General features: G+C 44.7%; 2 protein-coding genes across 2 annotated transcripts; both read left to right on the top strand.

The window, feature by feature from the left end:
- Positions 1–739: 739 nt before the first annotated feature.
- Positions 740–7,330, top strand: LOC125509089 (UDP-glucose 4-epimerase 4-like). The gene is made up of 9 exons (XM_048673971.1): positions 740–1,235; positions 2,828–2,877; positions 2,995–3,130; positions 3,650–3,751; positions 3,831–4,058; positions 5,141–5,225; positions 5,857–5,939; positions 6,633–6,724; positions 6,806–7,330. The coding sequence occupies exons 1-9, from the start codon at positions 999–1,001 to the stop codon at positions 6,918–6,920; spliced, it is 1,128 nt and encodes a 375-aa protein (XP_048529928.1). The 5' UTR covers positions 740–998; the 3' UTR covers positions 6,921–7,330.
- Positions 7,331–12,466: 5,136 nt separating this feature from the next.
- Positions 12,467–13,265, top strand: LOC125556018 (nudix hydrolase 24, chloroplastic-like). The gene is made up of 2 exons (XM_048718819.1): positions 12,467–12,918; positions 13,021–13,265. Exons 1-2 carry the CDS (start codon positions 12,661–12,663, stop codon positions 13,087–13,089), a joined length of 327 nt encoding a protein of 108 aa, XP_048574776.1. The 5' UTR covers positions 12,467–12,660; the 3' UTR covers positions 13,090–13,265.
- Positions 13,266–13,324: the final 59 nt, after the last annotated feature.

Raw genomic sequence — 13,324 nt, 5'->3', positions numbered from 1 at the left:
CGCCATCACAACCTGATAAATCGCACTCTGTCGAGCCGGGGAGTTTAGACCACGAACATTTCACACTAGTATCTGGGGTGGGGGTGGGGGGGTGGGGGGGTGGGGAGTTGCGCACTCATGATGAAGGATCTACGCCGCCGCCACCGGCACGCCACGACTAAATGTCGATCGGCCCCATGTTGGAGTCACCTTGAAAGGGCTGCCACATCCCATCCAAAGAGTGCAAGCATCTTGAGGTTGAGAACGTCTTCTCCCATGAAACGAACATTATCGAGAAACATGAAATAAGTCTAGAAAAATGCAAACACGAGTGTCAAATTTAGGATTTGAAACCGATGGACCGGTTCCGCCATAAAGTATCTAGACATAGCGCTGAGATCTCACCTCTGTCACTTGTCGGTGTCCATATTAATCATGAGGTCTAGTATGTTCTAGGGCCACGAAAGCGGCCGTCCTCGCTAAACTAGCACGTCTCCACGGCATCGAATCATCAAATCAAACAATAAACAAGCAAAGCAAGGAAGCTCCCAAGGCGACTAGTCCAGCGACGACCTGCTCCAGTCGACGGATTCCTTCCATTCCATCCCCGTCCACGTCGCGCCCATGTCGACTCGACGACGAGGACGCACGCAGACGCCACCCCTCTCCCTGTGACGCAACGCGGCCGCAACGAGTCGCGGCACCGACAGGCAGCGTCGTCCCATCACGGGGCGGGCGGGGCCCGCGCTGCGCGGTCGCAGGAGCGTAGCAGCCGAGCCAAAGCAAGCCGCCCGTCTGTCACTGGGGCGCGGGCCCCGCCGACACGCCCTCCTGTCCACTGGCGTGCGGCAACCCCGGACGAACTCGGACCGAGACCATTCAAATTTTCTTCCACTGCCCCTAGCCCCAGCCCCAGCCCATCTCTTCCTTCTCATCCCCCCTGCCTGTCTCCTCCGCTCCGCTCGCTCCCTCCGCAGATCCGCGCCAGCGAGGACCCGGGGCGAGGAATTCCCCTGCCGATGGCGGTGAACGGGGCGGCCAACGGGTCGTCGGCGGCCAACGGGTCCTCGGGGCCGACCAGGACCGTGCTCGTGACCGGCGGGGCGGGCTACATCGGCAGCCACGCCGTGCTGCAGCTACTCGCCGCGGGCTTCCGCGCCGTCGTCGTCGACAGCCTCGAGAACTCCTCCGAGCTCGCCGTCCGCCGCGTCGCCGCGCTCGCCGGGGACCACGCGCGGAACCTCTCCTTCCACAAGGTAACGCCGTCGCTTCCGCCGCTACCGGGGCCACGCCCTCTCCCCCCCTTAGATACATTGCTTCTCCTGCCGTCCGCGCCGATCGATTACGTGGTCCTTGGTGCGAGGATAGATCTCATCTCGTGCTTGACGTGCCGGCCACGCCCTATGTGCTTTTCTAGATAATGGAAGATCTACATTCCTGGCGTGTTCCCACGGGATAGTTGTTTTCGGGCTTTTGGCGTGTTTAATCACTCTAGTTGTGACGAATTATGGGGGGAATTTGTTTGCTTCTTGGTTGCATTTGGAGTTGGGAATATTCGGTTCTAAGAATTACCTGCTATAGATTCGTTTGCGCTTACTTACCTTTCTGGGTGATTTGAGGCTCGTTACACGCTATGCAGATCTCACCGCTGCTGTTGTGGGGCCTGCATCCATCATTTTTAGATAACCTGGTGTTTAATTTGACGCATTGCTTGTGGTCATGTTGGTGGATTTGTGAAGGGGATTTCGTTTTTTTCTGGCTGGCAAACTAGCCAAAACGATGTGGGTTAATTTTGGCCAACAGCTCTGTGAAACTGTGAATGTAGGTTCTCACAATGTGAGAATGTTAGGCATGCCATGGCGAATGCAGGGCATTTGTGATCAATTCACATATTCATGGCTTATCTGGGCTGCAGATTCTCACACAATTTGTAAAACATAGGTATCATAACTTTATTTGGTCTACTGATGTTGTACTTGATAGTGGTATGGAAGACGGTGACGTGGGAAATGGAATCTGGACCGTGTATATATCTCATATCTCTTTGTTCGACATTGTTAATCATTGGCAGTTTAGTGCATGACGTGCCTGCATATTAATTCTTTTTCTTACAGTGCAATAAAAATTTGAACTATTTAGCGTTATGCTGAAGCCTGTAATTTATGAATAAATGGAATGACTGTGTGCTAGAAATAGAACCACTGGTAAATCTCTGCATGGTGGTGGTTTTAAAGTTATATTTTGGGTTGATTGCATTTTTAAGGTGTCACTTAGGTGGGTTGTGGGTAGTTGGGGACTAGATTTGCAACTGTCCACTTTGTAAGGTGTGCACACTGCCAGTGCCTTGTTTGGTTAATTCACAAACTTGTATCACATTCACATCAACACTACACTTTTACAGTTGGCTTTAATATCTAATTCTTTTGTCATTGTCATTGAAACAAACAGGGTGGTTAGCTAGTCAATCAAAAACTTTTTTGACCGGGAATTAATCCAAACTTTGTATTGTCTTCTATTGTTATTGACCAAATCTAAGTGTTTAGTTCATACACAAACGGCTATGAAGTGTTTAGTTTATAAACAAACGGCCAAATCCATCTGAACGTGGAGCCGTGGAAGTGAAAATGGTGACTCTATGTTAATATACTTGTGTTTTTTGTGAAAGTAAATGATTTCTTACTATATGAAGCATTTAATAAATGACTTACAGAAATCTATTGCTTCTTGTGTTACAGTTTGATTTGGATAACAAAATCAGACTATGTCTTTAACCCCTATGGATATCTTAGTTATAAATAGCTCTACAGGAACATATAATGGAACACTAAAAACTAATCTGCTTCTGCAGGTTGATATCCGTGACGAGGATGCACTGGACGCTGTTTTTGCTTCCACAAGGTGCAGCACAATCTATATTAGTAATCAATGTACTTATGTTCATTCTTTACTTGTTTAATGCTTTGGCTTCTTGCCATGTGTAAAGGCATTTACATTCTTGAAATACATGTTTTCCAGATTTGATGCTGTTATTCACTTTGCTGGACTGAAAGCTGTCGGTGAAAGTGTACAGAAGCCATTGTTTTACTATGACCATAACATTGCTGGCACAATTAATCTTTTGAAAGTCATGGCAGCCCATGAATGCAAGAAGGTACTTACAAGTCATGTATCCACAAGATACTTTGTACTCTCTGACGTCATGTGCACAAACTGCCTTAACTGATATAATTCATTATTCAGACTGTAATATGATTCTTGGTAGTGCTTTGAACACTAGTAGCCTTTATCATACAAAAGTCACTAATTGTTTACAATATCATATTGTGTTCTGTAGAAATTCTATTTGTACATCTCATTTTAAAATAAAATTTAGGCCCTCTGCTTTCCAAGCTTTCCAATATAGTTATGATTGTATCACACTGCAGTAGGATGTACTTGTAGACCACTTATTGTAGCTGCTCCTAGCTCCAACTTCTATAAATCGTAACAATTGATCCATGAATTTCCTAGATATGGTTAGCACATTCATGGTTTTCTTGATATATGTGGTTAAATATATTTGTATTAATGATTCTGTCAACCATCGAAAGTTTGCTGAGGCTCATTCCGTTATTTTTCTTGTTCATACCAGACTGATATTGACATGTGTTTATGTGTTCAAATGTTGTAGTTGGTGTTCTCATCATCAGCTGCAGTTTATGGATCACCTAAGAACTCACCCTGCACAGAGGAGTTTCCTCTCCTTCCGCACAATCCATATGGCAGAACCAAGGCATGTTACAGTTCTTTTCCTATGCACAATCTTTGCATCGAGTCTTTTAACTGATTGTAGTGATACACATTAATTGCAGCTTATGGCTGAGGAGATATGCCGTGATATATACCGGTCAGATTCTGAGTGGAGAATCATTTTACTTAGGTACTTCAACCCGGTTGGGGCTCACCCCAGTGGATACCTTGGTGAAGACCCACGTGGAGTTCCAAACAACCTTATGCCCTACGTTCAGCAAGTTGCTGTTGGGAGGAGGCCGTCAGTGACAATCTTTGGAAATAACTATGCAACTAAAGATGGGACCGGGGTATTTTTTTCACATGCTATTCTCAGTCAGCTAGTACTTCACCACTGAATTTTAAATTTGGTGAAACCATTTTGGTCCATTCAGTTCATGTCCCATCAACTACTAGACACTACTTAGTAACTATGTAGTAGGAGTGCGCTGGCGTACAGTGCAGTAGCTCTTTTCTACTCCCTCCGTTCCTAAATATTTGTCTTTCTAGAGATTTCAACAAGTGACTACATACGGAGCAAAATGAGTGAATCTACACTCTAAAATATGTCTATATACATCCGTATGTGGTAGTCCATTTGAAATCTCTAAAAAGACAATTATTTAGGAACGGAGGGAGTAGTTACCTATGTGTTTCTGAAATATAAATGGATCAAACACTAGAAGAAGTGGTATCAACAACAGTTGCTCCAGTTGGTCCCCTAGTTTCAAAATTTCGTAGCAAGTAATGGAATTGTGTAGCTCTTACTAAAACACAGTATTTTTTGCAAACAAATAACTGAAAAAAAATCATAGTACTTGAGACAAGTTGTATAACTAGAAGCGGTTGCCCTCAGATTTTGTTCCATTGTGCAACTTAGAGCTTTTCATTAACTTTGTATATTTTTTTACCGAGCTTTGTATATCTTTACTACTGGTTTGCCTAAGTCACCAATGTATAGACCTGTAATACATATCTATCTGGTTTGATCTTGTTAGCAACTTAATGAATGATGCATTGGTGTCATCATTTTCTCCTCTGCAGACAAATCCACAATGCTACCAGATGATGTGCTAATTAAAATATGTTGTCATGTGGGGCACTTCTGATGTCATCAAAATTTACATTAAAGGGCAAACCCGAGTCTCCTCAGAACAGTAGCATCAGACTCCTAATGCCTGGCTTATGACAAAACATAAGCAAAGTGGACAACAAATAAAACCACATCCTACATCCGAGATACGCAATCCCGTTCGAAAAAAGTTTTGTCCTGCATTTCCTTGCCAAATGCTATTGCAAACTCCGAATGCCATGAATCATTTTGTGAATATTGTTATGAAATCTGCAGTTAAGATTTTCTCATCTACTAAGGACACTTTTGCCTGGTGTGCAGGTACGAGATTATATTCATGTGCTTGATCTTGCTGAGGGGCATATTGCTGCACTACGGAAGCTTTTTGATAGTTCGTCTAACATAGGTTTGCACAATTGACTGCATTCTGAAATACTTCATCACAAATACGTTATACTCCCTCCTTTTAGGTTTACAAGGCCCGCACGCAATTTGAGATTTATTTTGACAACCAATCAGGCCAATAATATATGAGTTGTGTGCCATAAAATTATACCATTAGAATCTTTTTTCGATCACAAATTCATGGATATATTTTTTGGCATATAATTACTACTCCCTCCGTCCGGAAATACTTGTCCGAGGAATGGATGTATCTAGATGTATTTTAGTTCTACATACACCCATTTGTATCCATTTCTACGACAAGTATTTCCGGACGGAGGGGGTATTTTGTTAATCAAATTGATTATCAAAGTTGTCCCCAACATGCACGCGGGCCTTGTAAACCAAAAGGAGGCAGTATCATTTTCCAGACATATGTGTGTAACAACTTGAGTACTTAGCCGCTAACTATTTTGCATTGCAAATCCCCAAGCCATAGAGAGATAATTTTTATTTCATGCTTACACTTTGGAGTCCCTGCAAGTATTGAGTGCTCAAACTCCTATTTCTTCTACCTCTAAGTGCATAGGATGCTTGATGTATCTTTTTGCCCTGTAGTTTGATCTCGTACAAAAATTCAATTCATCATGCAGGATGTGAACCATACAACCTTGGGACTGGAAAGGGGACGTCAGTGTTGGAGATAGTCAATGCATTCGAGAAGGCTTCTGGAAAGGTATGCCTGGTTTGATAATACTGCGATTTTTGTAAATGCCTGATTCCTGTATTTTTTTTTAACATGGTATATTTTGCTGGTTAGCATATACTCCCTCCGTTCGGAATTACTTGTCTCAGAAATGGATGTATCTAGAACTAAAATACGTCTAGATACATCCATTTCTGCGACAAGTAATTCCGAACGGAGGGAGTATGACACAATCTCCTCAAAACAGTATTCAAGTAATCCTTGGATTTACTCAGCAGATTGCATAGGGCTTTAGAGGCTTAAGCTTTGAGTCTTTGCAAATTGACAACTGACAATTGCATTGCACAGGAAACTTGGGATTAGGAATTGTGTAGCTGCTGCAATTATTGACAAAACTAAGTTTTCTTATTACGAAGGACAAACATGGAGTAGCTAGTACTTTTTTGGGTGAACAGACTGTTATGATGCTAAGCCCTTTTGTGCTGGTTATGAGTAGATGTGTGAAAATTCTACGATTCATCATACAATGGCCTATAGAAAGATTATGGGTGATTGCTAGACTTTGCAAGTACAGTTAACTGGATGTTGCAATGTTATTATGCCATGCTTGGCCAGACGTTGTTTTAACTCTCCTGCCAAATGCCAATGATAGGAAGATCTATATGAGTTGTTTTCTTCTTGTGCCTTCTTTTCTTATGCATATGTCTGTGTTCCCTATGTTAGAAAATCCCGCTGGTCATCGGTCAGCGCCGCCCTGGTGATGCCGAGATTCTCTTTGCAGGAACTGGTAAAGCAGAGAGAGAACTCAACTGGAAGTAAGCCACTAACGGACTTTCTACATTTTTTGTCAGCAGTAACATTCCTTCGGTAATTAAATGTTGTTATTCTGTCTACAGAGCGAAGTATGGCATCACGGAGATGTGCAGGGACCAGTGGAACTGGGCTAGCAAGAACCCTTACGGGTATGGGTCACCCGACTCAACCAAGCAGAACGGTAGCAATTCACACTGAACAACGCGGATCGGTCCGTGTGGACTCACTTGTACATGCAACTTAGTGCCTAAGAGCTGGGATCGGTGTAGATCTAGTCGGCCAGTCATACAGAGAAAGTTACGAGATTAGAAAAAAAAAAAGGTTGCTCTGTTGTTCTTCCGGTATCGGTACAAAATCTATCTTCCTCCTGCATATATTTTTTCGTTGAGATTGTTCTAGGAAGATTTGCTAGTTTGCTATAGTCGACCAGCTAATTCAATTCTTTTACTGCTAATTGAGTTGCATTGCCTAGCAGCTGTATACGAATCCTTTTTGTGCCTGTGCTGTAATAGTAATTAGACGAGCCACAGTAATACACTCAGCTTTGGTTGTATCTTTTCTTTCATGCAGCGTGTTACCCTCCTGTGTATATATCAGAAATTTGTCTACTCTGCCGTCTGGGTTTGGGAACTTTGGGGGTGTGCGGTGCTGCATTTCCCCCCTTGAGACTGTGCGGTGCACGTATAGTGCAGCTTTTGCTAGTGACTCAGCGTGCAGAAATGCATATGCCTTGTGATGATCTGTTGCTTATACCCATGAAAGACGCAATCTCCTCATCTATATCAAGATACTTTGCCAAGCATACGTGGATAATACTTCTGCCCATTTTTTTAGAAGAATACTTCTGCCAAATGAACCACTCTCGCATGTCCGATGAGGGCGTGCGAGCAAAACAGGTGCTAGGCGCAACCACTTCCGGAAGGTGAGTTTCGTAGTAATTTCAAAAAATTTCCTACGCACACGCAAGATCATGGTGATGTATAGCAACAAGAGGGGGAGAGTGTGATCTATGTACCCTTGTAGATCGACAACGGAAGCGTTAACTTGGTTGATGTAGTCGTACGTCTCCACGGCTCGACCGATCAAGCACCGAAACTACGGCACCTCCGAGTTCTAGCACACGTTCATCTCGATGACGATCCCCGGACTCCGATCCAGCAAAGTGTCGGAGAAGAGTTCCGTCAGCACGACGGCGTGGTGACGATCTTGATGTACTACCGTCGCAGGGCTTCGCCTAAGCACTGCTACAATATTATCGAGGACTATGGTGGAAGGGGGCACCGCACACGGCTAAGAATATGATCACGTGGATCAACTTGTGTCTCTAGGGGTGCCCCTTGCCTCCGTACATAAAGGCTCAAAGGGGGGGCTGGCCGGCCAAGAGGAGGCGCGCCAGGAGGAGTCCTACTCCCTCCCCCCCTTTCCTAGTTGGAATAGGATTCGCGAAGGGGGGAAAAGAGGAGGGAGAGGAGGAAGGGGGGCCGGCCCCTCTCCTTGTCCTATTCGGACCAAGGGGGGAGGGGCGCGCGGCCCATCTATGGCCACCTCTCCTCTCTTCCACTAAGGCCCACTAAGGCCCATATACTTCCCGGGGGGTTCCGGTAACCTCCCGGTACTCCGGTAAAATCCCGATTTCACCCGGAACACTTCCGATATCCAAACATAGGCTTCCAATATATCAATCTTTATGTCTCGACCATTTCGAGACTCCTCGTCATGTCCGTGATCACATCCGGGACTCCGAACAACCTTCGGTACATCAAAATGCATAAACTCATAATATAACTGTCATCGTAACCTTAAGCGTGCGGACCCTACGGGTTCGAGAACAATGTAGACATGACCGAGACACGTCTCCGGTCAATAACCAATAGCGGAACCTGGATGCTCATATTGGCTCCTACATATTCTGCGAAGATCTTTTATCGGTCAGACCGCATAACAACATACGTTGTTCCCTTTGTCATCGGCATGTTACTTGCCCGAGATTCGATCGTCGGTATCCAATACCTAGTTCAATCTCGTTACCGGCAAGTCTCTTTACTCGTTCCGTAATACATCATCCCGCAACTAACTCATTAGTTGCAATTCTTGCAAGGCTTCAGTGATGTGCATTACCGAGAGGGCCCAGAGATACCTCTCCGACAATCGGAGTGACAAATCCTAATCTCGAAATACGCCAACCCAACATGTACCTTTGGAGACACCTGTAGAGCTCCTTTATAATCACCCAGTTACGTTGTGACGTTTGGTAGCACACAAAGTGTTCCTCCGGCAAACGGGAGTTGCATAATCTCATAGTCATAGGAACATGTATAAGTCATGAAGAAAGCAATAGCAACATACTAAATGATCGGGTGCTAAGCTAATGGAATGGGTCATGTCAATCAGATCATTCAACTAATGATGTGATCCCGTTAATCAAATGACAACTCTTTGTCCATGGTTAGGAAACATAACCATCTTTGATTAACGAGCTAGTCAAGTAGAGGCATACTAGTGACACTCTGTTTGTCTATGTATTCACACATGTATTATGTTTCCGGTTAATACAATTCTAGCATGAATAATAAACTTTTATCATGATATAAGGAAATAAATAATAACTTTATTATTGCCTCTAGGGCATATTTCCTTCAGTTGCAACTTTCCTCATCTCTTGGTTGCAGCTGTTTGTTGTCATTGGCCACAAAACTACACGCCGAAGATTGTAGCAAATAGCGACACCGGTTGTAGCAAAAAAATGATCTAGTTGTAGCAAAAATCAGCTGTGTTTCCAACTCGCTTATTGGTTGCAGCAAAAAACAACAGTGGTTCCAGCTCTGGATTTGGCCGGTTGAAGCAAAACAAAATGCTAGTTCCAGCATTGTTATTCTCTCGCTGGCATCGCAACCTTCACCGTGGTCATCCATGGAGACTCGTCGGCACGGCTTGGCATGGCGCCCCTGGCACGGTCCCAGCATCTCCGTCGCGGCGCCCCCGGCACGGTCCAAGCACCTCCGTTGCGGGAGAGTTTGTGCATCATGGTGCGGAGATTGAAAAAAAAATCAAGCAGTGGAGCCACTTGCAGGAGCGCTTCTGGAGGTAGGAGGCGATGCACTGTAGCAAATGAGTGAACCACGTTTGCTTCTGGAGGAGATAAGATAGGAGGGGTGATGGGCCTAAAAAAATCCCTTGAATCACGTCTCCCTAGTCGTTCGATCCAGCTGGATCGCGTGGCCCGCGCGCGACCGGCGGAAGACTCGGCCGGTGCCTGGGTATAAACATTTCCCCTTTCGGAAACCCTTAGTGCTTCTCCAAAAGGCGACTAGGGTTCCGCGGACCTTGACGGCGGCCGCGGGTGAGATCGGCAGGCCGCACCAAGGATTGCCGGCCGAAGATGGCTTCACCTTCTGTGCATGGTGGCGGCAAGGGGACAGAAACGACGTCGCCCAAATCGACCAGGGCGCGGCTTGAGGAACAGCTCGGGAAGTTGGACATCTTCGAGGAGGAGGCAACACCGCTGGTATTGGACGATCGTGTCGAAGGAGCGCCGAAGAAGTGGATGATGGCGGGGAAGGTACTTAATCGCAATATACTCCACATCCAAACCATCTCCAATATTCTACGTCCTGCATAGGGGAACCCTAAGGGGTTGACCTTCCGAAGCGTTGGGGAAAACACCTTCGTTGCAGAGTTCGCGACGCAGCGGGATCGAGATCGTGTGTGGGAAGGATCCCCTTGGCATATTAGTAAGCATGCGGTGATTCTTTCAGAATTTGATGATTGTATGTGCTCGTCAGAACTCAGATTTGAAAAACTAAAAGTCTGGGCGAGAGTTGTCAATCTCCCCTTGAATTTGCGTAATGAAGAGTGGAGCAAGGCAATAGCAAAACAGATTGATAAAAAGGCTAGCTCTATTCACTTTGATCATGGCGGTGGCTACCTGCGTGCAAGGATAACTTTGGATGTAGCTAAACCGCTAAGGAGGTGGTTACTTATTGAGCCTGCAAGGCGAGGAATTACAGATCCGTATGACATCCAATATGAGAATATTCCTCACTTTTCTTTTTCATGTGGTCGCCTGGCCCACTCTGATCTTCTTTGTCTGACGCCTAGAACCAGAGACAAACATGGCAATCTTCCATTTGGAAAAGGCCTCCGGCCGCCGGATGAAAGGAAAAAGACTGCATCTAATGAGAGCTCCTCCAATACTCAGCAGACAAAATATTAATTATATTGCACATTAATATTAAGCTAGATATAAATTGCATAATAATGTTAGATAGGGTATAATTACTTGGTTAATGCTGACCGTCGATACCATTGGGCATGATATCAATTAGTGAAGTGTGCTACACATGTTTACAATGTTAAACATGTTTAGTACTAAACACCAGAGTGATGTAGACCGTTGGATAGATACAATTGAATGGATGAGATCTGTTGGATCTCCGCAACTTGCTTTTTTATTGGTATATAGATATAGATTGCTTAGTCTTCGTCAAGTGACAGTTTGTTGTGTTAGAATAAAATTGCGCCAGTTTTTGTGGTGGTGCTATGTGTCCTCATGGATCTGATTATTTAGATATGATGAGTTTTTTTTTGATCTGGATATGATGAGTTTTATGTGTTATATTGTTTTTGTTAGTTTGACTTTTTTTTGAGTTGAAATTTTTCCTCAATGTTACAGTGAAGATTTTGTGGTTTGAAGATTTGCGCTTTTAGGGGTTCATCCACGGCTTGAGTACGTTCATCGCTCATTGTTTTTCTATCTTTTTGGACGAGCGACTCAAGGGGCTTCCAGAGTCCTTTGTTGCTAATCAAGTTCGTGAAGGGGGAGAGTGACGATATCACCACTTCAGTCCAACTGTAATCTCTTTAGTGAACTCTTGGGTTTTGTCTTATAAAGATTGATATTACTAAGATGTCTCCATGAATCTTTTTTTAATTCTTGGCAGGAGTTGTAATTTCTTGTATTATGGATCCAAAGCAGTATACCTATAATGATTACGAGTATTATTAAAGCTACATGTGTTTCTTTATTTTTGACAAATAACCCTCTCAATAAGGCACTAGTAGATTGGTGGGCGTCTTTTCACCTACCTTCACAGTCGTCGGATGGATATCCATGTCTCTGCGTGAAATCGACCAGTTTCATTCCACATCACCGCGAGTCACACTGAGCTTTCACCATAGCTAGTGTCGAATCCGCTGACGTGATTGTAGAAGCCAACGGGGAACCATCAGTGCACCCTTTTTAGTTTTTCTGACGAGAAGGCTTTGATGGGTAGCTTTATATTGAACTTAAATACTTACATGATCTTTTTTTTTCATGGTAATACGTGTCTCATTTATTTATATCATAAGGATCATAATACAAGCCATGTACATAACGAGCTGATAAAAATAAAAAGACGACAAAATGCTAAGAATTCTTTGAGCTTGACACCAACGCGCTCACCTACCTCTGACACCACCACAACAGTCACCAAAGCAAAATATGATGGATTTTGAGCAGGTTTAGACCATTTAACATTAGGTACACTGGTCGCACTTCTAGATCCAGCATAATTGGCCATTATCGCATGTATGGCGAGTGCTGTTTTGGAAGAAATGATCACACCTTCGTCCTTCACAGCTTCCTTTCTCTGCCATCAGATGCACCAAGCTCCAACGAAGATAGACTTTTGGAAGTCAAGATGCTGTAGTGTGGTTGAATTATGCCTTTTATCTCTATGGATATTCTTAAGCACGACACTACCAGATCTGTCTGAAACAAGGGCATGGGTGATCGTTTTCTGAAGACCCAAAACTTTCCACACTTCTTTAGCTCGCAAGTCTTCAGCTTCGTTTTTGAACTCAGACTTGATTGAATAAACGAAAGGCAACAATTCCAACTAAAACAAGCGAAATCCCGCTTAGGCCCTTAAAATTACCAACAATCAGCATTTATCCAATGGTCGCCATCGCCACCTCCTTCTCCGCCGCCGCCGCCGTCGCCGTCGCCCGCCGGAGCTCCCCGGCTCACCTCCAGCTCGTCGCTCGCCGCCGCCTCCCGTTCTGCACCGCTGCCTCCTCTTCCTCCGCGCCACCTGCTGCTGCGGCGGGCTTTGGGTGGGCCGACGCCCTCCGAGTTGCCAGCGAATTCGGGGTCGGCGATGAGTCCGACCTTTCGGGGTACTTCCGGAAGGTCGACATCTGCAACCGAGGAATGGTAGGTTTCCCCTTTGCGTTCTACCATTCTCACAACTGCGCTGGCGGGTGTATGTGAAATTGTCTCAGGTGTGGGATGCGCGGATTTGTTTGGGTTTTGCAGGGTGATAAGGGGGAGTTTGTGGAGTTCATGGTTGAGGATCAAGTGGTGGGATACATCCACAAGGGGTGAGTGTAGCGGGATCAACATCTGCTCTTTAGTTTTCTCTGTGTAACATCTACTCCGAGAACAAATTTTATCGAGGAAACAATAGTGGAGCAACACTCGCCTGCAGACAAGTTGAACAATAATATGTGTGTTCCTTCTTGTGTTATCCCAAATCCTGTGATTTGTTCTCCTGTATTTTCATAAAGGCCTCCGGGCCTCTGCACCGAAAAATGCAAACAACTGCAAAAGTTTACAAACA

Source organism: Triticum urartu, chromosome 5, assembly GCF_003073215.2.
Source record: "Triticum urartu cultivar G1812 chromosome 5, Tu2.1, whole genome shotgun sequence".
In the NCBI taxonomy this organism is placed as follows: Eukaryota; Viridiplantae; Streptophyta; class Magnoliopsida; order Poales; family Poaceae; genus Triticum; species Triticum urartu.
The sequence above is the reverse complement of the archived record's forward strand: the minus strand, read 5'-3'. Positions and strand labels throughout refer to the sequence as shown.

Excerpts from the sequence above, each read along its gene's own strand:
- LOC125509089 (XM_048673971.1), top strand. The coding sequence starts at position 999 with ATGGCGGTGAACGGGGCGGCCAACGGGTCGTCGGCGGCCAACGGGTCC. Across the intron at positions 3,752-3,830 it reads ATCCATATGGCAGAACCAAG|CTTATGGCTGAGGAGATATG; the intron begins GCATGTTACAGT and ends CATTAATTGCAG. Across the intron at positions 5,226-5,856 it reads TGATAGTTCGTCTAACATAG|GATGTGAACCATACAACCTT; the intron begins GTTTGCACAATT and ends TTCATCATGCAG.
- LOC125556018 (XM_048718819.1), top strand. The coding sequence starts at position 12,661 with ATGGTCGCCATCGCCACCTCCTTCTCCGCCGCCGCCGCCGTCGCCGTC. Across the intron at positions 12,919-13,020 it reads ACATCTGCAACCGAGGAATG|GGTGATAAGGGGGAGTTTGT; the intron begins GTAGGTTTCCCC and ends TGGGTTTTGCAG.